At 35.1% G+C, this 23751-nt stretch overlaps 1 protein-coding gene across 1 annotated transcript in view; it reads left to right on the forward strand.

Annotated features, from left to right (window-relative positions):
- The window catches only part of LOC129364239 (MAM domain-containing glycosylphosphatidylinositol anchor protein 1), a 158644-nt gene that overhangs the window by 104564 nt on the left and 30329 nt on the right, over positions 1-23751 (forward strand). The window contains 6 exon segments of the mRNA XM_055036776.1: positions 9425-9580; positions 9583-9693; positions 13207-13536; positions 14774-15070; positions 21887-22153; positions 22254-22402. Of these exon segments, the coding sequence (XP_054892751.1) occupies positions 9425-9580; positions 9583-9693; positions 13207-13536; positions 14774-15070; positions 21887-22153; positions 22254-22402 (1310 nt within the window).

Below are 23751 nucleotides of genomic sequence, written 5' to 3' on the forward strand. Positions count from 1 at the left end.
AAAAATAACATTACATTTGCAAATATAAAAAATTACAGTATCAGAGTCAGAGCTCTAAAATGACACGGCAAAAACAAAAATGAATGGAAACTTAAAACAACAACTAAGAAACAGAAATGCATTGGATATGAGGGAAGAGGACACAATGTTTTATTCAGAGTGAAAAACCTGAGCTTTTGCAAGAGAAAAAAATAAACCACTTCTCTGCTTTTGTCCTCTGGTCATATTGTATCGATTTGTTTCCTGTTCATCATTGCAACAATAATCCCTTTGGAGATTAAATTAATCAAATGATGCCACATCATTGTTTTTGAGTCTGCACACTTAGACAATAGGATTCACTTAATTTTCTTTCTTTTTGTTTTGTTATAATCCTGATTTGGGGATCTTGGCACTGGAACTTTTTTACCTCCAACCAGTGACAAAATCTTTTTTCCCTGACTCTCATAAAATGTGTGTGAAGAGGAAAGCTGTAGTCCTTACCACAGTTCCAGAGTCAGGAGGGGTCAAGGTTCATGGTAGAGTTCATAAATCTCTCTTGCGCTCGTAAAAAAAAGTTGAGTTTATTTTAATATAGCAAAAACATCAGTAAATTTTTTTAGACCTCTGTAATTAGAGTTTGAAAGTTGTGATCGCTGCGATTTTTAAAAGTGCTAGCACAGAGCACATTATTTATTTGAGCACTTTTTTGTTTAATAACATGGCTTGGTAGCAGTTAGAGAAAAATCAAAACAATTACCTAATCCTTATTCCTCTCTCTAAAAAAAAAAAAAAGTTATGAAGATTTAAAAAAATAATTATTTAATAGTTTCCCTTCTTAGTTTTTTTATTGAAGAAAATAGATAAAAATCAGAGATTTTTGGTTGTGATACTGCACAGTTTGTCAAGTAACTTTTGCCTTCAACAAAATAATTTATCTGACCCAGGATTTCTACTAGTTACCGTCATTAAACCTTATGAAATGCTTCCCGTTTACATGAAATCGCTCTCAATCAAGTAGTCTGAATAAAATCATTGCATGAACATGTTCAAATCCTGAACCATTTTTTAAATTTGTTTTTTACTTTCAGTCGCTGTTGCTGTTAAATAATTTATAGCTTATATACATCAAAGACTTCAAAAATGTTTTATAACAGCTTTGCCTTTGATAAGCTCGAAAAAAGTTTGCAGCTTTCTGTGTCATTATAGGTATTAACTCTGAAGTGCAGAATATTTTCTCTTTCCTGTTGTGTTGACATAAATGGAGCGAAAGTTAAAGTTAACTTACAGCAAAGGATTTGAAAAATGTATTTCGGTGAGTTATGTCAGAGGCAGGGAAGAACTTTTGGGCTCTTATTACTTTGTAAATATGAATTAAAGGCAGATGTCAAATATAATTTCTAAAATTTATACTGACCGTTTCAGAATATTTATTTTGACTTGCTTGTTTTTTAATATTTTTAATATTTTTAAATTTTTGTTTTTACACAGTCTCACGTCTTTATGTTCTGACATGCACAGATGTAGCATAACATCTGTTATGCTGACAGCTGTGTGAATAAAAAATATTTAATTTTTATCATAGAACCTTTTGCTAGGTGAAAACATTAAGCTGCAAGTTTTCTCCTCGATGATTTAACCAACATGACCAATAGGCTAGCTTAAGAATTTGAGCAATTTTGATGAAGTTCATGTGACCTCCAGATGACTGAGTGAGGCCATATCTGAAATTCCAGTTTGCAGAAGTATGTATCTTTCAAAATAAATTTAAGGAAGGAACATTGCTGAACCGGGGACTGGGTCAATGATGCACTTTGGGAGTAAAATCTGGCCCATAAGATCAAATTTCAAATTCAATAGAGAAGCTATTGAAACTCAAAACGCCGAAGATATTAACGTGGTTCAAAATACAATATGTGTGGCAATGGAAGAAGGTGGCTTTGAGTGATGAATCATGTTTTCTGTCAGATCAGGTGGATATCCTGCAACATCTGCATAACTGCCCAATAATTCAGCATAATTTGCTTATTTATTGATGGAACAATCAGGCAATGTCATACCCAGTAATTTTTCTGTTGGTAGTATCTTGGTGATAGACACTACAGTTCACTTTCAGGACTAAATTCCTTGATTAATCATGGCTATGTTGGCAGAAAAATAGACAAACTATTGGATAGGTGGTGATAATTTTTTGCCTAGTCTATGCTTTTATTTTCAGAATGTTTGGAAGACTCTAATAAAAGCAACTATTTTACATAAATTATCTCATAATGAGTGTTTTAAAAATTGAGGGCATTCATCCAGTGCAGCTGCACACACTGCAATTACACTAACAACTCTGGATTATTCGAAGAATAAATACTTAAAACTACGGCCACAAGTATTTTATCCAAGTACAACCCATGTTTCTCAATATTCAGTCCACAATTAGCCTTGAATGAAAGAATTCACCAGACATAGCAGATACTAAAGATAAGCTCATAAAGAGACAACGGTAAAGTATTTACTACACAATCATAACATCACTCCACGTAATCTTTGTGTGCGTTCTGAATTCAGTTTAGCTAGCATAGTCCTATTGCTCTGCATAATGCATCATGTTTTGATGATTTCGACAAGTAAATTTGAGGAGTGAATTTGTGTGTTTCTACTGTAGTAAATACAACACACATAATATTGACTGTTTTTGTATTTTGTATCATCTCAATAATTAATCTAATTAAAACTAACAATCATGCAGACAGCTGATTACTAGAAAGAGTTTGTGGAAATCACAACAGCACCAACATAGACACTAAAAGCTTTTTGTTGAAGCTTGACACGTCACTTACAACAGAAATCACAAACTTATTTTTAACTTAATTACTAAGATGCGCTGTTCAAATTAATATATAAATTAATGTCTGGTTATATAATTGGATTTTTCAGTTCTTATGATTTTGCCAAAAGGATATTGAAACCCTTCTTTTTTGTTGGTGTTCTGCCAGTGTCTGCTCAATCAGTGTTATGGAAATGGCTCTGTTCCTTGATTAAATACGATTACGTCCAATTATGTGTACTCATCTACTGCCATTGTACTACAAAACTTATCTCAATTACTTGGCAAAGTATGCTAGACCTTGTAATGCAATTTGAATTAATTATTGTCTACTTTAATTGAATTTATTTCAATTATAATCCAATTCATTCCAATTAAAGTGCACCCATCCCATTATAAATGTACCGTAATTCAATATAAAATAGTCTGAATTACTTTATTGGTACCCACTAAATAATTTTATAACCAGCTATGTCAAAAGAACAGGTTATATTGATTGCTGTGTGGATTTGAACCTGTATTCTAAGCATGAATGCAGTTCCTTCTTTTAAATTTTTGGCCTCCTTGTTTTAAAGTAACTTCACCATTGAATCAAAACAGTTTCCTGATCACTTTGCAGCTCTGATTCAAAATTATTACTGAGATACTAAGATTATAGTACATTGTTTTATTCTTAAATTTTACCTATGAAGACATTGTAGTTCTTTGATATAACTATATATTTCACACAATGTCTGAAGGTCTATTAAAGAATTAAATACTCAATACATTACGCAATCTTGTAATTGTTTTGTGAAAATATTGCAGCAGTAACATTGGTCTCTTTAGAATTTCATGTATATTCTTACCAAATTATACATTTTTTAAGGTTTTATTTCTTTCTGTGACAGAGAGTTATATCTGACAACAAAATTAACTACTACAAATTTATCACATTAACACTGTTTTATAATTATTCAAGTGTGTCAAACTATTGCTTTCAAACATAGTAATTTCTATATTTGTTTTCACACTTACTAGGTGATGCATGTTTAAAATTCTAGTCAAAACCCGGGTTTTTGATGTCTGACAATTTCATCAACCTGTATCATCGTTGGAATAAATTTGATCTCTCTAAGTAAGGATTTGCTGTCATTTTTACCTTAACCTTTAAGACTGCACCTTTAGGCTCACTTATGGCAACAAAATTATTTATTTATTTTTGTAAGATGACATGGGAGGTCCTGTCCCTGGTTGATGGAGATAGTAAAGCATGAAGTTAGAGTGAACAGGAAATGCAGAAACGTGGAATGAATCAGGTCAGAGAACACAACAAAACCTTACCTTACAATTATACAAGTGACAGCCTGACAGTGCAAGTAAAAAAAGGTGCAAAGACATTTAAGACATGTTTTACTGTCTTGCAAACTACTGTGGTGGACATAAACCCCAGTACTTTGGGAAGGGTATATGATCCCACTTTGATAACTCCCACACATGCCCTTTATAAGAAAAATAAAATTCTCAAATCTTCACTTCCACCTCTGCATTTCACTATGCTTCTCTCTTTCTTCACACAATTTCTCTATACTATATGCTTCTTCATTTTTTACAGACTTATTTAATTTGCCTACTTCATCCAGTGGCAGACTGCAAAAATATGATCAGATTTACGTCAAGTAAACCAGGATGCTGGCAATGAAGTATTTTTTTTTTTTTTTGCAGTCAGATAAACCAATGGCTTTGTTACCTTGGCATGTGAGACTGCTGCACTTGGGTGTGTCTTATTCCCTTAAGACGCACCCAAGTTTGATTGCTTTAAGACACAAAAAACATCTACGTTAGACTTCAATCCAACCTCCAAACTCGTCTATGTTTACTGTTGGGTTTCAGATGACGTAGTGCCGACGTCACTCAATGCAGATGGAGGGCTGGAAGTTAATGTACCCTGTCCTACACGATTGTTCCAACAGTTCTGATAGAGAGAAAGATGAACGTTATTTTCATGTTTCGAAGGTGGTTGGTCACAAGGGAGTCGATTTAAAAAAACCTACCAAAAAAGAGAAGAAAAGTGGATCAACAATCTATAGCTAAAAACAGGAGGTGCAAAAACTGACACTGCCATGCAGCATCCACTTTATAACAGATAATGATCGCATCGTTTAAATTGTATTTTCATATATTTTATTGGACAGTTACTCAGAAAGGCAAGCATTCGTATGTAAGATATATTATTTTTATGCCCTAATAAAAATTGACCTAAAAATTTCATTTATGCCAATAAAATTTCTTGTCAGATTCAGAGGCTTCACTTCTGAAGTTGGGTAAAGCGATCAGATTAGTGTGTCTGTGTTTTTGCACAGTCCCTATAGATGCTGCCAGCAAGTCTGTGTGAGTGCACAGATTTCTGCACACTGTTGTACTGGCTGAAATATGAATACGTAAAGTACTTTGTTGAGCATCTGTACACCCCATTCATTCTCATAATTGCTGTTGAAAAGGAGATTAGATGAAAGAATGTACTGTACAAAATCTATTAGAGCAATGAGTTGTTTCCTGCGTTCGGGTGGTTTGCATCTCATTAGAGATGAACTTTTCTTTATGTTACATGCAACAGATCATAATATTTTCTCTATTACTTGTGCAGTGCAGACAAAAAAATAGGCTGAAGTCCTTTTTTTAAGGAAGCATGTTATTTCTGTTTGTTGTACTGTTTTTTTGAATTAAAATTAAATTTCTCAACTGAATTCCAGCAGCTCTTTTCTTGGCCCTTCCATGTAAACAAAATCCCAAAATGTTATATCTACCCACTATTCTTTTTAGTCAAAAGGCACCAATCAGAGAAATGAAGAGCAATATATAAATATTAAAATAATCCAAAGTCAGAACACACAGTATGTTATATGCTCTTGTTAGCACGCAGCAGGGAGTTCAGCCAGTGAAACGGCACAGCAATGCGCTGACAGATTAATTTTCTCAAGCTCAACTCCATTTCCAAGGTCCAGTGGGCTCTGAAATACATGTATTAAAAATACTGTTTAAAGATGACATGCATCAATGTTGCCCATGCAAGTTGCTCTGATTTGTACACCTGATGATCTTTTGCTCTTGCTTTTTTTCCTGACTTTTTGATCCTCCAAAGAAGCTTCCCAACTGAACATTTTTTACTAGATTAGCAAAGGTTGACCAACTTGCACCACACACAATCTTTGAGAATTTTTATGCCTGAAAGACAGATAGCTGAAAACAGATATTTGCCTCCACTGTTTTTAGAAGACACTAATCAGACTATACCTTTCTTGTTTCAGGAGTAGTATATTTATTTATGTATTTATTTTCTATTTCATTCAGACTACCGTGATGCACTTGAGCATTTCTAATGATTGTACTGTGCTTGGGGTTGAAGATTTTAAGTATCCTAAAACGATCTTCTCTTAAACGTTTGAGCATTGTTGACCCATTTCTCCTTACAGAAGTAAAGTAACTGAGTCACGTTTGTCTATGAGATTGAGATTTGAATTTTCACAGGTGTCTGCTCGAAATCATTTACTTTGCTGTTCTCATGCCACACTGGTATATTTACAGTTACTGTTAATCTGGAAGATCAAACTAAGCTTTAACTTTCTTCACTTTCATTAACTTGGGTTTTGAGATATTGCTTTAATATTTCCACACAATGTTCTTTTATTGTAATGCCATTTATTTTGTTAAATGGTCCCTGTTGCAGAAAATAAACACCCACACAACATATTACCACTTAAAATGTTAGTTTCATCAAACCATAAAGTATCCCTCCTCAAATTAGGGTATTATTGTAATTTCTCTTTTTATGTTTGTTGGAGAAATGGCTTCTTCTCTTCGAATGACCTTTCAATGATCTGTGGATGATGACTGTGGATAATGTTCTGCCAGCAAGAAAATTGCTTAATTTTTATACAAGTGGCTCAATTTTTCATCTGTCCCAGACACCATAATATGTACATCTTTAAATGTGAAGGAAGTAATAAAAAGTTTTCTGAAATAAATCCTCTCCAGTTATTCTATAATTTAGGTAATGGAAAGTGTAGTGTTCTTGTCAAAGTGTAGCAACTCCGAGTTAACACCGAGCTAAACCACAGCAAAATGACGAGATGGAGTCGTGAAGTAAGTTTGACCATTTACTGTTGACATCCTTCATCACAAACTGCGGTGAAAACTGCAGGCAAAAAGAGTACAAAACAATACACATCTTAGTTACAGTTGAGGAAACTATATAGATGATAAAACATCCATCACAATAATTAACGTTATTTTAACAAAATAACATCAGATATATTTTAAGTAAGATGCATCTTAACAGAAAATGTAACTTACAGCATTGCTTCAATGTAATTTCTTGTGGAGGCACTGGATTACACGCTGAACTCACAACAATACTCAGCCATGCTTGCTGCAGCCCAAAGAAAAACAACCGGAAATTACTCAAACCGGATTCTTCAAAATAAAAGCCTTTGAATATGCTGCAGTTACAAGTAACTTAAAATGTCCGTAAACACAATATACATAAACATTAAAGAAAAATGCTGTCAAAGCAGCACAGAAAGAGTTGTGTTAAGCCTAACTAACTTAACGCAAGAAGTCTAATTTAATTTTAGACAATAGGGAAAATACTATATATATATATATAATATATATATATATATATATATATATATATATATATATATTGTGACTGTGAAGGCTAAATGAAACTTAAAAAGATAATTAAACATATTTCTAATCTATGAGACTAAATACATGGGAGAGATGAGGTCAAAGTCAAGAAGAAACCTGGCTCCAGCTTTTCATCCCATCAGGCTGTAAAAGGTACTCTTTTTGAGTACCTTTTTTGAGTACCTTTTTCAGATGCTCAAAAATTATCTAATGCCAAATTTTTATCAAACATGTTCTAAGTTTTAGAAATGGTTCAACTGCTTTCATAAAATGTTGTTGTAAAACCTTGTGCAGAAGAATATAATCGAGACATTTTGTCTTTGTGGTTAAACTGACCGTTAAAGCTTGTTTTAAAGTTTAAACCGCCTTCATTTTAACCATCCAGACGATCAGAAAGTCACTTAACAAATACACAACATGTATTCACCACTGCAACAAAATTAGTGCAAGCGCTACTCAAGTGTTAGACAACATCACTTGATATCAAACATCTAAATGTCTTAACAGTTAAGTAACATATTAGATTGTAGTCTCTGATGACATTGATTTAAATAGTTATGTGACATCCTAATTTACTTTGAGTTTAAATTGACCTCATGTCATAAATTTCTTAACTCGTATGCAGAAATTACTCGGGACACAGAATGAATGAAAAATTTTTATTTACAATTGAAAATATGTGACTGAATTACAGTAGGAGGGTCAGAATCCATTCTGGAGCAGGATCTGTGGAGAACAAAGGAATATTTTAATGGAAAGAAAAAATTAAGAGACATTTTTGCTCTTGCAAATTCTGGTGGTTGGTTTGGTTCATTATGATGGAATGATTCTGGTAGTGGTCGGGGGAGGGAGGCTTTGAGGGCAGGTTTAGCTTTCTCTGAGAACAGCAAACCTGAGCTTTCCAGGGTGACAAGAAAAGCTGAGAGTAAAGCTGCTAAGTATGACCGAGTAAGGAGTCATACAGAAACTAAGCAAGCACAGAGCTGGGTGAGCAGACTGTGGTTAGATGTGAGACAGAGTCATGACAGTGAAAATATACATATCAAAGAACATGCTAAAAAGTTTTTGGAAAAAAAACAGAAAATAATGAAACAAGTTTTCTTGTCACATTACGTTGTGTGTGTGCGTGTGCTTGTGTGTCCAAATAGCTTTATAATCTTGTAATTACTACTGGCTGTACTGCAATAAAATTGATGGTCTTTTTTTTTCTTCTTCAATGGAGTGCAATGACATAAAGTCTTACACAAAAACCAAAAGAGCAAGAGGTGCTTGACTGCTCTGTGTCATAGTTTTTTACTTGTACTTGACGAGATGGTTAGTGTGCAAACCTTTAACCGCTCAAAGAATTTCATCAGACGACAAACCGATTGCAAGCTTATTTTTCTCAATGTGCTGCTTTTGTCATCCCATTTATGTCCTGAGGTGTGAAATGCTAAGACATATTACAGAATGTTGTACATAGGACTGCAAAGCAGGTTAAATAGACCATTTAAATCCACTTACATTTCTCAAATGTATGTTTACTTAAAATTATTAAGCTACTTTTGGTACAACAAATTTTTTATGGGCTGGTTTTTCCCGTCCTAGATGCAATAACTAAAAGGAAGCCAAAATGTTTACACAATTAATAAAAGTTATAAACAGAATTTTAAAACCATATGTTCTGAAATGTATTTGCTTTATTTATAACATTAGAATGCTCATGTTTGGTAAATTGGTCTCAGTCAAAATAGCAGCAAGGGGAACTTGGACGTATTTCAGATGGAAGATAATAGCTTCTATTCCTCTCCATCCATTCTAAAGCACAGTAGTGCATTATACACATGCACTTACAGGTTCAACCATTAATACTTCAAATTGAAAAACATAAGGCAAACAATCAAGATTTTGTTCTGTGCAATCACATAGAATATAATGCCATCTTTACTAATTTTGCACTGTTTCTCTTCTTTGCAGCTCCCCCAATGATCCGGCTGTCAGTTGACGACACGGTGGTGGTAGATCCTGGGCAAGATGTGGTCATAACCTGTGAGGTGACTGCAGGTTTACCCTCACCCACGGTGACATGGTCCCGCTATCCAGGAGCCCTCCCACTCAGTGCCCAGGTTCGGGGCCGACGCTGTTTTTACGTGCAGTCACTCCAGCGGATGCAGGTTTCTACAACTGCACAGCAACTAACAATGTGGGCAACCCCGCGCGCAAGAACATCAATCTTACTGTCAGGAGTGAGTGCATTTATTTTGTTTTCTTAGTAACACATACAGATAGTGTTTAGTGAATTTATTGCAGTACTTTGCGGCATCAGGGTGAACAATGTTAGCTGTTCACTATTACATTTACATCATGCAGAAAATGTTTAATTAAAAACCGAATTTGAGGTATTGCTGTTGAAAACCCTACCAGAAGGCTTCAAATAGAGATTTTTCAGATAGTTTTTAGAAAAATCTGTCGATGAAAGAGAACAAGGTTATTTGACAATAATTACTCAGATTTAGATAACTTACTCGGGGGTTGTTCACTATGTTTTATTGACCTCTTAGTGCGTTTCATGGCTACAGAAAGCTAAATCCAATTAAAATAGTTGACAGGCACGAAGACAGCTTCACCATACAGGACATCTCTCCATCCATCTCAAGGCCAAACAGAAAAACAACCAGAGAAAATGTTATCCAACATTATTTAGACTCTTATTCAAATGTAGGTTAAATGTTATGCAATTTTTACAATATTATTTTTGAAAAAAATAAATAAATAAATTGTCAGAAAAATCACTATTTATTGCTGGGACCAAAACAGATGAGATAAAATGTGTCTATTAAAATGTTTTAACCCCTTTTTACCCAAAGCCAGTGTGATTCAAAACATTATAAATGTTATAAGCAATTAAAACATTGTGCTAAATCTGACATTGTTATGCACTGACCCAAATTAGGTAAAGTGTCATACTGGGCTCAAAGGTTTGGTACCCTGTCCATACAGGTTTCTTTTTGACATATTGAATACAGTAGATAGATAAATAAAATCAGCTGTAAAGTTTTCAGGCCTTCTTTTCCAAAATCTGGAGTTTTTAAAAAATAAACTTGGTATTCTTTCATTCTAAAATGTTCCTCACAAACATGCCGTCATTTCCACCAAAAAAATAAATAAAAAATGAGCCAAAACTTTCTAATAACAATTTCAGTCCTGTATGTGGCAGTGCAACACAGTGACTGAAACTTATCAAAATCAAAGAAGCTTAAAACTTGCTGCATTAGAGTTAAGGATTTTGCGTCATCAATCTCCAATAGCGCATAATAGTTCCCTTTATGAAAATTCAAGGAATTAAATCATATCATAAGTATATAGGATTGCGTATCTTTTAAAGATTATAAACCATCGATTCATTAAAAATGTTGACTCTATGCACTTTAGTTTTAATCATTCTGAATTATTTTTTAAAGAAAACTTAAGTAAAGCTAATAAACATAAAACGTCATAAGACTTTAATTTGGGTATTTATTTCTACTTTTTGAAACATTACTTTAAAAAAATTTCTGGAAGGCTTTATTGCAGCATTGAATATTATATGTAAATCTTTTCAGTTTGCTTTATAATACTACTAGTTCTCCTACTAATGTTACTACTCCAACTAATGATAATGATAACCTAAAGCTGGAAAAGTTTCTTTCACTAAGGATAAAAAACTACCTTTCCAGTCACTGACAGTAATTTGGGACTGTATTAATGGGAAAGTCTGTATGTGCTGTAAGCAGTTAATCCATCATTACAGTGAGCTGATGTGAATCTTGTCAGAGTGGGAGGGTTAAGTATTGCTCTTTTTGTAATTTCCCTGTCATTAAAGGAGAAACCTTCCATTCTTCCTAGCCTCTGGCTATTTTTGGCGCCTTTAATCATCTTTATTCACTCCAATTAGTTAGACTGGAGTGGAAGCAATTAGTGACAGACTCTTCTGTTAGTTAACACTGTGGAGAACGTATGCCAAATACGCTTCTCGTGTTAGTCTAATGGGCCTGAACGGGGCTTTACAGCAGACAATTAGAGACAGATGCATTTAAAGTTGTGGTAGCGCAGAAGAAGTCAGTAGGTGACACCTGCACATACATGCACATGTATTTCCATAACTCACTGAAACCTCAAATTACATCTTAGCTTTGAGTAAACATCAAATGGAGCAATTCTTGTCCATATAATAAAGACAAGACCATGCAATATAAAGTATAAATGTAAATACACAACATCCACAAACCACTCAGGCACAGTGGTTCGCATGAAGCTGGTAATTACATGTAAACCATGCGGTCACTGTCTTATAGCAATCTCTGCATTTCTAGCCTTGCCATTTAGTAGGGAAACGGAGAGCTGTTTTGCATTCAACACGGAAATCGTTTGGGGAAAATGCAGCCTTCCAAACTGAAAATTAAATGTGACTGTGTGAAAGTTGCTCTTTGTCCTTGATTTTGTTTCTCTCCACCTCCTCTTTATATCCCTGTTATTTTATTCTGAATCTTAGCTCCTTTTTTTTTTGCACTCTTTTACAATTTGCCTTTTCCTCTGTATTCATTCTTTTGTCTCCCATTTCCTTTATTCCCCTGTTTTTTTCTTTTTTTATCACTATACTCCCTCCTTATGTATGACCAGGCTATCTCCCTCATTGACACATGCTCTTTCTGGTGTATTTTTATAATTTGTCCTTGTAAAATTCTATTGCCTTTGAGCAGTTTTATTTGTAAGTACATTTTTCAGTTTTTCACTCTCTAACCAAGTGACTGCAAAAGTATTTATACCCCATGACAATTTTGCAATTTTTTCAGTTTTCAACCACAAATTTTAAAGTATTTCATCCAGATTTCTGTGATAGAGAGCTGATGGACAGATGGATGGAGCTGAAACCTGAGTAAAACTTGTAGAAAACCTGTAAAAGATTTGATTGGGGTGGGAAACACTTACTAGGACAATAATCACAATAATCAAAAAGTCAACTTTGCAAGCACTGAAAGTTGTCTGTATTTACTTTACTGCCATTTTTCCTGTGCACAGTGTTCTAGTGCCAATATGTATTAGTACATTTTGTAAAACGGAGGTATAATGTCACTCTATTTTTATAATATCTAAATCAGACAGTATTTAAAACATGGAACATGGGACAGTGTTCATGTTAAAGATTGTAGTCTGTACACTTTGTGAATTAGCCATTATTTGGACACTGTGTGGCCACACAATCTTGGCCACACAGTGTCATTAAGTTCTGATTCTGATTTTTTTAAAACTAATTCAAAGCTTAAGAACCACTGTGCAAACCACAGGAAGAGAGGCCTTCTTCCTAACAACTACAGTCGTCTAATTTATAGAGTAATAGAGAAATAAAAGCTGTGTGCTGATAACATAGATTTAGAGCACTTGTTTTAAATAAAGTTAAGACTTAATATTGCATGTAAGTGATAGTTACCAAGCTATATTTATGATAGCGAATATATGCTCCTTCAGTTGATTTTCTTAAATAAATGAATAGGTACCGTTATTGGTGAAAATGGTAATTAATTCCTCACATTAAGAGATAAAATTCCAACAGAAAACAATTTTGGTATTGTGAATTCCCTTAAGCTGAGGGTTAGGCAACTTTATTAAACATGCATCCTAAAAAGATGATAATTGGATAATTCTCTGTACAACACCCTGTGTGGTAAAACATCTTAATCGTTCTTCTCTCCTTTTCTTAATGTTGTTACTGCAACTCACAGCAATGAGCAACCTGACTTTCCAAATCACACCGGACTCTAACAAGGACAGCGAGACCATCCAAATGGGTCGGGACCTGAAACTGTCATGTCACGTTGATGCCACTCCACAGGACAAAGTCAACTACACCTGGTACAAAAATGGTGCCCCTGTCTTCAACTCAGAAAGCCTGATATTACTGCGCAGTGACCCTGACATGGCACCCGGCACAAGTAGCTTGGAGATTGTAGACATGAAGTTCAGAGACTTGGCTATGTACAGCTGTGTGGCAAACTTTCCAGGCAGCAGGGTGCCAGAGCTGCGTGTGGATGTCAACATCTCCCAGAACAGTGGTAAGATTTTAATTTCTCAGTTTTTATTTCACATTTCTGAGACTGGGTCAGACTGCAAAAAAACCCTTGCTGCTGCTATTTTCAGATATTAGCACTAATTAGCACTGAGAAAATTCAAAGGATTTATTTAGACTGACCTTTACACTGATAAAATGAGCAGAGCTTGCATTCTGCACGAATCGTCCAAAGAGCAGGAAACATTTTTTTCTTTTTCAAATTTAATATGTATTTTCAGTTGATGTAAAAAAAATTATGGCTTTTTCAAAAATTTCCCAAGTGCTGTTAAACAGACCATATATTTTTTAATACAGCTTTTCCAGACATCATATTGGATGCTTGCGTTAATTTGCTTTGCTCACAGAAAACAAATTATTTCAGAAAAAACAAAACTACCAGGGTTAAAATGATTAGGTCTGGTACTAATAGTCAGATGTGTATCCTTTTTGCTGCATAACAGCATGCAGTCATTTATTGTAGTTTAATAAGTTGTATCTCATGGAACTCTAATTGTGACAGCAACTATCATTTGTGTATGTTGAAACACTGAGCTACTAGATTTCTCATTGTGAGTTTAGACTGTGAGTTTTGAAGCATCAAAGTTTCCCACAGTCTTTTTGTTTAGCCCCATTGGCTAGGGTCACTGGAGTAATTGCATTTCAATTGTGCATTATTCTTTTCCCGTGTCCATTGCCGACGTTTCTCATCAAAGTGCCATGATTGTGTGACACTGGGCTGGACAATATCTGACAGTATAGTTCTTGGTTTATCTGCTCTCCTGGTATGAGGTATTGCCCACTATATACTACCATAATATATGTATCTTATGTTTTAAATAATTTTCTCAGTTTTCTGTCCAGTCCTCTGATGCACATTAGCATTACTTGGTAAAAACAAATGTGGTTAAATATTTTTCTGTACTTTCATGTTAAGGCTTCTTACAGGGACTAAAACTTTTTTTATTGTTTATATTTTTTAGTAAGTCTTGACCAAACAAACCTCCTGAATATTGCATGCAGTCATAGCTTTTCGTCACATTGTTGTCCTTTTGCAGTGATGCATCATAATCCAATTATTAAAAGTAAAAGGGAATAAATCTCTGCATAAACTTACGTCGTTTTTTTTTTTATTTGCCCACAACATTATTACTTGAGATAAAAGCAAAAGAATACATACATAAACTTTCTATATTGTTTTCCTTCAAATGACTTATATAAAAATGCATTTTTCTTCCCTCCAGTCACTCCTCCGATGCTGTCAGTTCCAACAGGCGGTCAGATTGTAAGTGTGCGTGAAGGAGGGTACGCTGAGTTAGTTTGCCTGGTCGATGGCAAACCCCGTCCTCCAATTCTGTGGTCACGGACAGAGAAGGATTTGCTGATGCCTTCGGGGAAGCCCACAGTGGAGACACCCGATGGCCGCTTGAGGCTAAGGAACGTCAGCCGTGACATGATGGGGGTGTATCGATGTCAGACGGCTTCATACAACGGCCTTAACATCAAGCGCAGAGAGGCACAGGTCCAACTGAATGTGCAATGTAAGTTTGGATCAGATTATTTTCACCTGAGAACTCTACACACAACACCTTACAACAGCTATTGTCTGGAAAAGGATGTGGTGACAATCACACACTCTGACAATAACACATCTGATTTTATTTCTTATGTATAAACAAGCATGTGATTTATTAAAAAATAAAACAGATGACCAAAGTTAATTACAGCAAGTCAGAATTTCTATTGTAATTGCATAAAAAAGTAGAAAGTTACGCACAACCCTTAAGTCAACAGATCTATATAAAGAGTAAAATTATATAAAATACACATTATACAAGAAATTAAAAAAAGAGAATTACTACTTTAATAAAACAGTATGCAAAAAATGTGTCTGTGTAATTAGTTAAATAAGTCAGTCAAAATAGACATTTTGAAAAAAAATTACTTTTCCAAAGAAAGATTTAGATTTCCTTACTCACTTTGAAAGAAGTAACTAAGAGAATAGAGTTTGTTCCATCTACATATAAAACCAACTGGTTGGAAAACGGTACAGAAAATAACATAATGGAACAACTGATCAAATTATAATTGACTTTTCTCTTCCTTTTCTTTTGCTTTTCTTCTTTTTTAAGTCATACTGGTTAGACTTTTCTTTTTTTTCTACATTTTCTGTTTCACCTATGTATAGAAAATTATTTTCATTATTCTGTAGTTTTTGTCAGTCAATCAGTATCAATCAATCAATATATTGATTTATTTACAAATCAGAAAATAGTTTTAGTCCTGAAATTAATGTTATTTAACTACATGTAGAGGTGCATCTCAGTATATTAGAATAATTTAAAATGTAATTTATTTCTTTAATTCAATTAAAAAAATTGAAGCTCCTCTATTGAATTGATTCATTATACCCAGGGTGTTAGTTTTCAAATGTTTTATTTTGGTAATTTGATTATGTCGTAATGCTATTGAAACACAAAATTCAGCTTCTCATAAGTTAACGTTCCAAAAAAAATCAGAAAAGAGCTACTGAAAAGTACTTCTGTCTATTTGCTGTTCCAGATCTCCACCCAACACTTGGATATGATTTATTTTGCTTTTATTAATGCTACATAGTGTAGAATAATGAGTCTGTTAGTCACATTTATAGAAAGACATTGGGCCTGATGTCTTTCATCTACATTTTACAAATAACCCACAGATTATCTATTTGGTTTATGTAATCAAGTGAGTAACAGTCCTGCACTTTTCTCATTAGCCCAGGTAAAACATTTATGACTTTGTCTTTGGTTTTGCACAGACATACAAGAAAGTATCTGCAGTTTGAAGCCGATGTGCTGGATGCGTCTGTGTGTATGCCTTTTGGAGCAAGGTTTCCAACTTGTGAATCTCCAGAATTTTTAAATAGACTTTGTTTCACAATACCTCAAGATTATGGCCTTTTTCTCCTGTATTTTTTCCTTCCACTCAACTTTCCAAAACCATGCTTGTTTCTTCTTTAGCAGTGACCATTGGTATGATCATTGGCTGTCATTGACCAAAAGCTAAGCAGTCTTCCCCAAAATTATTCTTCATCATTAGTCTTAAATCAATATTTTCTAACTAGTACTTGTAGCCATTGATGGGTGAAATAAATAAAAAAAAAATTGTATAATATTCCTATTTACTGTGATGCGCCTGGATTTGTTGGCACTCAGAAAATACAGTGGGTAAAATAAGAATTTGATTTGATGCATTCTCCAGTAAATATAGTTTAGTTATTTTTATTATCGTGAAATGTAGACTGTTTATTCTTGTTCAGAATGTTCTACATAATTTTACAAGACAAGCCACTGAAATAGTGAGAAAATATAGTTCTGTCAGAAGAGGCCAAAGCTGAACTCTCAATCTCATTGCAAATTAATTTTTTTTCTGAAAAATTGCTGCTGCAAATAAACCCCCCAAAAATCACACCTAAGTGAAACTTGTAAATGAAAACATCCTGGTGTGTGTTGTCTTGGTGTATGTGGTAACAGCAGATCTCAAATAATTAAAGGATGAACTGATAAATTGAGACATTCTTGAGAAGAATCTGTAAATGTAGTGAGTGTTGATTTCCCAAACACAACCAAGAAAATTCCTAATTAGTTTCAGAAACTGTAACTCTGACTTGTTTTAAATTGTAAATCTGTGAGCACAGCGGTGGCTCAAGATTTAAGTGAGGGACCTTGTATGAAGAGGCCTCAGTCCTCTACACGGCCATGACGAGTTCAAGTCCCAACCTGTTGACTTTTGCCACATGTTTTCCTCCTGCCTAACATCCCACTTTCCTATCACTTCACTATCAAATAAAGGCCATTAGGGCCTAAATAATCTTTAAAAAAAATGTAAATCTGTAAATAAGAAGAGAAGATCCGAGCACATAGAAAGAACCTCTGCTAGATGTGGAGACAATTTGTAATGAAGTTAAAATTGCACTTTGCTTCTCCATACAGAAAACGTCTGAAAGTTGTGTCCAGCATTCACTTTACCCACCTAATATAAAGGCACAAATTAATGCATTCTCTCCTTTTCTATTCTCTGCACAAAGTATTTAAAAAGCTTGCTAATGGTGGCAGGGTGCAGGGCCAACACTGTGAGCACTGCTGTCCTCACTGGGCCGACTCTGATTAATGGAGCAGGTGGCCACCCCACTTTGGACTGAGAAAAAAAACAGAGCAAAGAGACAGATACATGAACTAGTCTGAGTGAGAGATATGGGGTTAAGAGAGGTTGTAAGAAGAAAGCTGGGAAAGTGGAGGAAAGCATATTGAGGTGCTGACCAAAAGGGAGAAAAAAAAAGTTGGCAAATAGAAACAACCTAAATAAGAACATCATTCTGTGGGTACAACATTAAACATGCAGAAAACCAGATCTTTTTTTTTTTACTATTATTCTTCTGACCTATTTTATTCCCAGCCCTATCTCGCATAAGTTTTCAATTTAATTTTGTCTTTCTTTTCTTCCTTCATTTTTTGGGGTAGATCAATGTGAAGAGCGGATGTCATCATTTTATGTGACGCTATAATTAAACAGATATGCTACTTTTGTATGTCCTACTCCCGACTTTGTCTCGGGTCCTTTCTTTCCATTACCGCTCTTCGTTATTTTTCTTTCAGCGGTGGATGTTCTTCCTCATTGCCATTCTCATCATCATCAATCAGCCAACTGTTGACCATGAGAGAAGCCCTTTCTCTGTCTTGCCATTCTCTTTCTGCATCCTCTCATTGGCTCAGCACCTCCCATACTCGGTCACTGACTTTTTCACACCACACTCTGTCATTTGTCTTCCTCACTGTTGTCTTTTTTGTAAAGCTTTCTCTCTTAACTCACAACACCTTATACACACACACACACACGCACACACACACACACAGACACCTACTCCACCAGTTTTGTGTGAATTTACTTTAACTTTGGGCTTGACCAGTGTTGCATTTCTGGATTGAAACCATTTTGTATTCAGTTAGACAGATAGCAGTGGCGTACTTACATGGATTATAGCATTCTGAATGTGAAACATTGAGGTGCAGTAGCGTCAGCCCCAAATGAGGAGGAATTGTCACTTTTTCATCATTTTTCAGATAATGGACTGAGAAGAGCTGTTTAACTTAACCTAACCATGCTTTGACGTTCTCCACAACTTTGTTTGTGTTCCTTTGTCTGAATAAAAAAGTTTTTATTCAATGTTCTCAGATAAATCTAAGGTCAACACAAAAATTTTATTATTTCTATGATTAAATAACACAGGGATTTGTAAAATATACTTATTTTAGAAGTTCTGAGGACGTTTGGTTTTGCTTTATTTTTTTATAGCAACATTAGATTAACTAAATTACACTGGTTATATGTCTTTTATGTACCACTTCATATGTATGTTATACATTGCATCATCTATCACATGAAATCCCAAAGAAATCCCTTAAAGTATGTAACTAAATTTTCAAGAGCTCATGGATATATGTGACGACAATTGTTGAATAAATAAAAAGGTCAGAAACTATGTTCATTTCACATCCACATGTAGAAAGTCTTGACCAAAAAGCAACAGGCAACACAGAAACTGAGAAGGTAAATGCTGGGCTGGTTTCGAGTCTCCTTAGCATTCAGGTGCTCACTCGTGTTCCTCAGACTGAAGTGCAAGCACAGAATGATAAACTGGTTTCAAACAGGAATTTGGCCTGGCTGAGTTCACTGGTCTGCAGAGGAAGGACTAGAAATCTGACATTTTACTCCCTATAAGCAAGTGCAACTGTTATTCATTCCTACTTTCTTCTATGGAAAAAAAAAGATTACATTCATATTTGCTTGCAGTTCTGTCTTGACTTTTTTTTATAGTTTAAAAATATTTTTTGTTTCTAAAATATTCTATTTGTCTTGAGTTGAAATAGTTAACTAGAGCACATCACCTCACTTCTAAAATCCTTACACAGGCTTTCTGTAGCTCAGAAAGCAGATAAAAAAAAAACAAACAAAAAAAAACTGTTAGTTTATCAATTATTGAACGGCTTACCACCAAAATACAAGAAAGATCTGTTGTTATATCAACCTTGCAGACTTCTCAGATCTTCTGGTTCTGGTCTGCTCTGTTTCCCCAGAAAGCAGAACCAAACATGGAGAAGCAGCCTTCAGCTTCTATGCACCACAAGTCTGGAGCAAACTTCCAGAAAACTGCAAAAAAAAGTTTAATCACAGAGTTCCTTTAAATCTAATCTAAAGTCAACATGTTTAGAGTTTCTTTTGAACTATAACAAATTAAATATTTATCCATAACACTGGTTTCTCAATTGTTGACTGTTATTTTTTAGTACTTTATTTTTGTGTTTCTATGATTCTGAAATGTTATGTACGAATAAATTTGAGTGATTTATTGAACTGATGAATTGATTACAATCAAACAAAAATAAATATTCTGTAAGAAACTTTGTAAAATTCTACTTTTCACAAAAAAGAGATGGGCAGGCCTTGCAAATCAATCTCCAAATGCAAAAGAGTTATGTGGGCTGTTCCAGGTTTCCTCTCCATTGACCTTTTTAACAACATGCACAAGCCATGATCAAAAGCTTGAAAATTGTCTGACTAATTAAAATTCAAAGTCGCAAAATAGGTGTACTTCATTTAAATCCATCTAATCTGGTTGGTTCAGTACTTGAGATGGAGGAAAATAATACAGGCCAGAGTAGAAATCTGAAAATTATGACATGCAAATGTATCTAATCCTCATTAATCTGACACCCCTGAATCAAACCAATTTTCTTCCAACAACTGTGGGTCAGTGAGAATAGAGGTTCTCTTCCAATACAAACATTTTAGGTGCAACTCTTTGTCCTAGTTGTCAACTTTTTTATTCCAACTTTGTTTAATCTTAGTATGAATGGAGCTTTTTCTGTGGAGGTCTGAAAGGTTGGTTAGAGAACGTTAGTAGATTAATAGCAACTTGAAAACCACAGAACTCCAGACGGTTCAGGGAAGAAGTTGTGTAGAAGTTTAAAGTGCTGTATTTTTCGGCCTATAAGCCGCTACTGTTTTCCCCCACGCTTTGAACCATGCGGCTTATAGCCCGGTGCAACTTTTCTGTGGATTTTTCTTCAACCACCAGGGGGCTCTTTAGCAGGAAGTGAATCATTGGAAGTCAAAATTGGAAATCAGCAGCCTAAAGCCTGGTGCGGCTTATATATGTATGTTTCCAGTTTTTCAAAAAACACTTTGTAGATGCAGTTTATAGTAAGGTGCACTCTATAGTCCGGAAAATACGGTCGTTTTAGTTTAGGAAAAAATATTCAGCAATCAAAAATTAAAACGTGGCACAACTGAAAAACTTATATGGCTGTCATCAGATGAAATCATGACAGAATTGTAAAACAGTATGTTTGGCTTATAACTAACTCATAACACCAGCTTGAAGACCCAATCCCAACTTGGAACATGGTGATGAGTGTGTCAAACTGTGGGGACTTTATTCAGCAGGGACAGGGAGACTGGTCAGTTAATCAGGGGAAAAAAATTGAAAGAAAAGGACGAAAAGCTGCAGAAGACTGAAGATCAGTGAGGAGATTTACCTTAAAGCAAAACATACAGTCAGAGCTATAATAGTTTGGTTTATAACAACTCACAAATGTGTTAAGTTAAACCAGCAAAACAGCAGAAAACGCCAATTCTACAATCAGTAGCAAAGCAGTAATCTATTTTAAGTCAAATTAATATTTTCATTTGATCCAAAACAAAAGCATATTTTTTCTCTCCTGCCTCTTCCATAAACCTTTTGTCTTTCTCCTGGCCTTACGCCTGCCTGATCTGTGTCTAAATTACACTCATAACATACATTAGAACATAATTACACTTCAGTGCATGATAAACTTGATGCATAAGGGACAACTGTGATGCTACCTCACCTCTGGGGGCCTTAACACAAAATCTCATCACAGTTCATACAGCAGGAGCACTATTAGTGTCTTGTCTATCTACATGATTAGCCATGGGATGAACTAGCCCCGGCTGTGATTTGTGGCAGAGTAATTTGGCAGTGTTGTGTCTCCGCTGACCCCAGGGCAACAGTCGCTAGTCAGTCATTAACTGCAGAGCGACACATCACTTCAGACAGGTTAATAACTATCGGTTAGGATTGGTTAGCAGCAGGGTTGGGATTGCACCTTGTAATACTTGATCCCTTTGGCAACAGTAGTTTTTCTGTAGTGGATAATTTGTCTGTGCCTGTATTTCTGTGACAATCTGACAAAAAATCATGTTGCTGAAAACATAATAAAATAAATAAAATAGTGTTTAGTAGTCAAGAAAGCTGTGATAATGAATTGAAAGGAGCTGGTGTGTTGACTTTGCAGACCCTCCCATGCTGGACCCAGTCTTTCAGGATGTGCGATCCAGGAACTTTCAGACAGTGACCCTGAGATGCACTGTGCTACGGTCCAACCCTCCTCGCCTAACAGACATTCGATGGCTCCGCAACGGCGAGTTCATCCGAATGTCCATGCCGGACCTGAAGCAGATACCAGAGCTGAAGTTCAAGCTGGAACCCACTAGCAATGGGTCTTATGAATGCAGAGTCAGTAACAGTGCTGGGACATCAACATGCCGTTTTAATGTTTCTGGTAAGTGAAAAAAGAGGCATTTCATTTTATTCACCAAAATTTGTTAATTTACGTAGCTAATTTTCATACCCATCATTTTGCTTTACTTCCTGGCTCACAGCACAACCATACAATGCTGAGTTTTATTTTGATACACCAAACCCAGTGCGCATTCTGAAGGGAAATAATTACTCCTACACCCTGCAGTGGACACAAAGGGACCCACAGGCTACCGACCGTATCATTGGCTACTGGCTAAATGTTCGAAAGGTAAAGTACTTCTGCACAAACACCAATAACATATAAACAGTTGTGTCAGTACTCATGTTGTTTTATTCGCATTTGATCTAGATAATAGTACTATGATTTGACATTCTCAAATGCTGGCAATAGCTTAAAACAAGATTAAAGAGAGGCCCTATTAGGATCTAAATGGCTTGATGTAGAGTACTTGTGCAAATTTGTTGATAGAAAAGGGGACTGAGCAGAGAGGGAAATAATCTAGTCTAAGTAATGCTCCAAATGGAGCAGTGCATTAGATACAAAGGTGCACAGGAGTTGCAGAGAGCAATGGAGAAACATAGACGAAGCATTCTGCTGGCAAAAGGAGACAAGAGCTCACTACAGGAAACCATGCAATGGGATTGCTTTCTGATGTTCTACCGAAACGTACACACCCAAGAGGCCTCAAGAGAGCCTCTTGGGTCGGGAAGAACATTGAAGTTGGTGAGTATAATGGAAGACAAACACTGGTCAGTCCTTCTAAGTTTGCAAAAGTGACTTTGGGTTGGAAAGCATTAGAGCTTCACTTTCTGTCATGGATTTTGCATATTTAGTAAACAGGGGCTTTACGGGGTTTAGCAGTCAAACATTTGAAGTCCATCAATATACATCTGCTCTGAATAAATAAAACAAGTATTTTAGTATTTTCTTCTTTTTTGTAAGGTTCTTTAATTTTATATTTATTTTTTGAAATTGCTATCCCTTTAAAAATGTTAACAATGTTGCAATAAATTTGGAACTGAATTTGTGTAAAGAAGAATAATGTAAAGAAATCAAAATGTTCATACTTCAACTACAGTTAAAACTGGATATTTATATTGTCTGTATTAAAAGACACAGTACCTTTTCTTTTTCTCACTGTGACATCATAATAGGATTAACATTTTTTTCTATTAGGTGAAAACCAGTTTAAGTTGAGGATTGTTTTTCTTTCCTCAAAGTGAGAAATAATGCTCATTTCATAGCATTACTAGCTTGGATCCAATGTTTTGACCATCTTTCCTCATTTCACAACACTTGAAATGATTTTGGCCCATTCCTCCTGGTAAAAACAATGGGCCACTTTTCTCACATAAACTTTCTGTAGCACTCTGATGAGTACTCTAAAACATTGACTTTGAATTTATTTAAATTAATTTGGAAATTGTCTACAAAACCTCTAATTATATCTAGTTTATATACTTTGGATCAACATTATTAGACTACTTTTTAGACTCTATTCTTCCAACCCAGAAATGGAATTAGACCGGATGATGCTCATGTAGCAACTCTGAGCAGGAGCACCTTGTTTATATATTTTAGATCACCACTAGATTCTTTTTTTGCTCTTTCGTTTG

Source organism: Poeciliopsis prolifica, unplaced genomic scaffold, assembly GCF_027474105.1.
Source record: "Poeciliopsis prolifica strain line A6 unplaced genomic scaffold, Auburn_PproV2 SCAFFOLD011, whole genome shotgun sequence".
Classification (NCBI taxonomy): domain Eukaryota; kingdom Metazoa; phylum Chordata; class Actinopteri; order Cyprinodontiformes; family Poeciliidae; genus Poeciliopsis; species Poeciliopsis prolifica.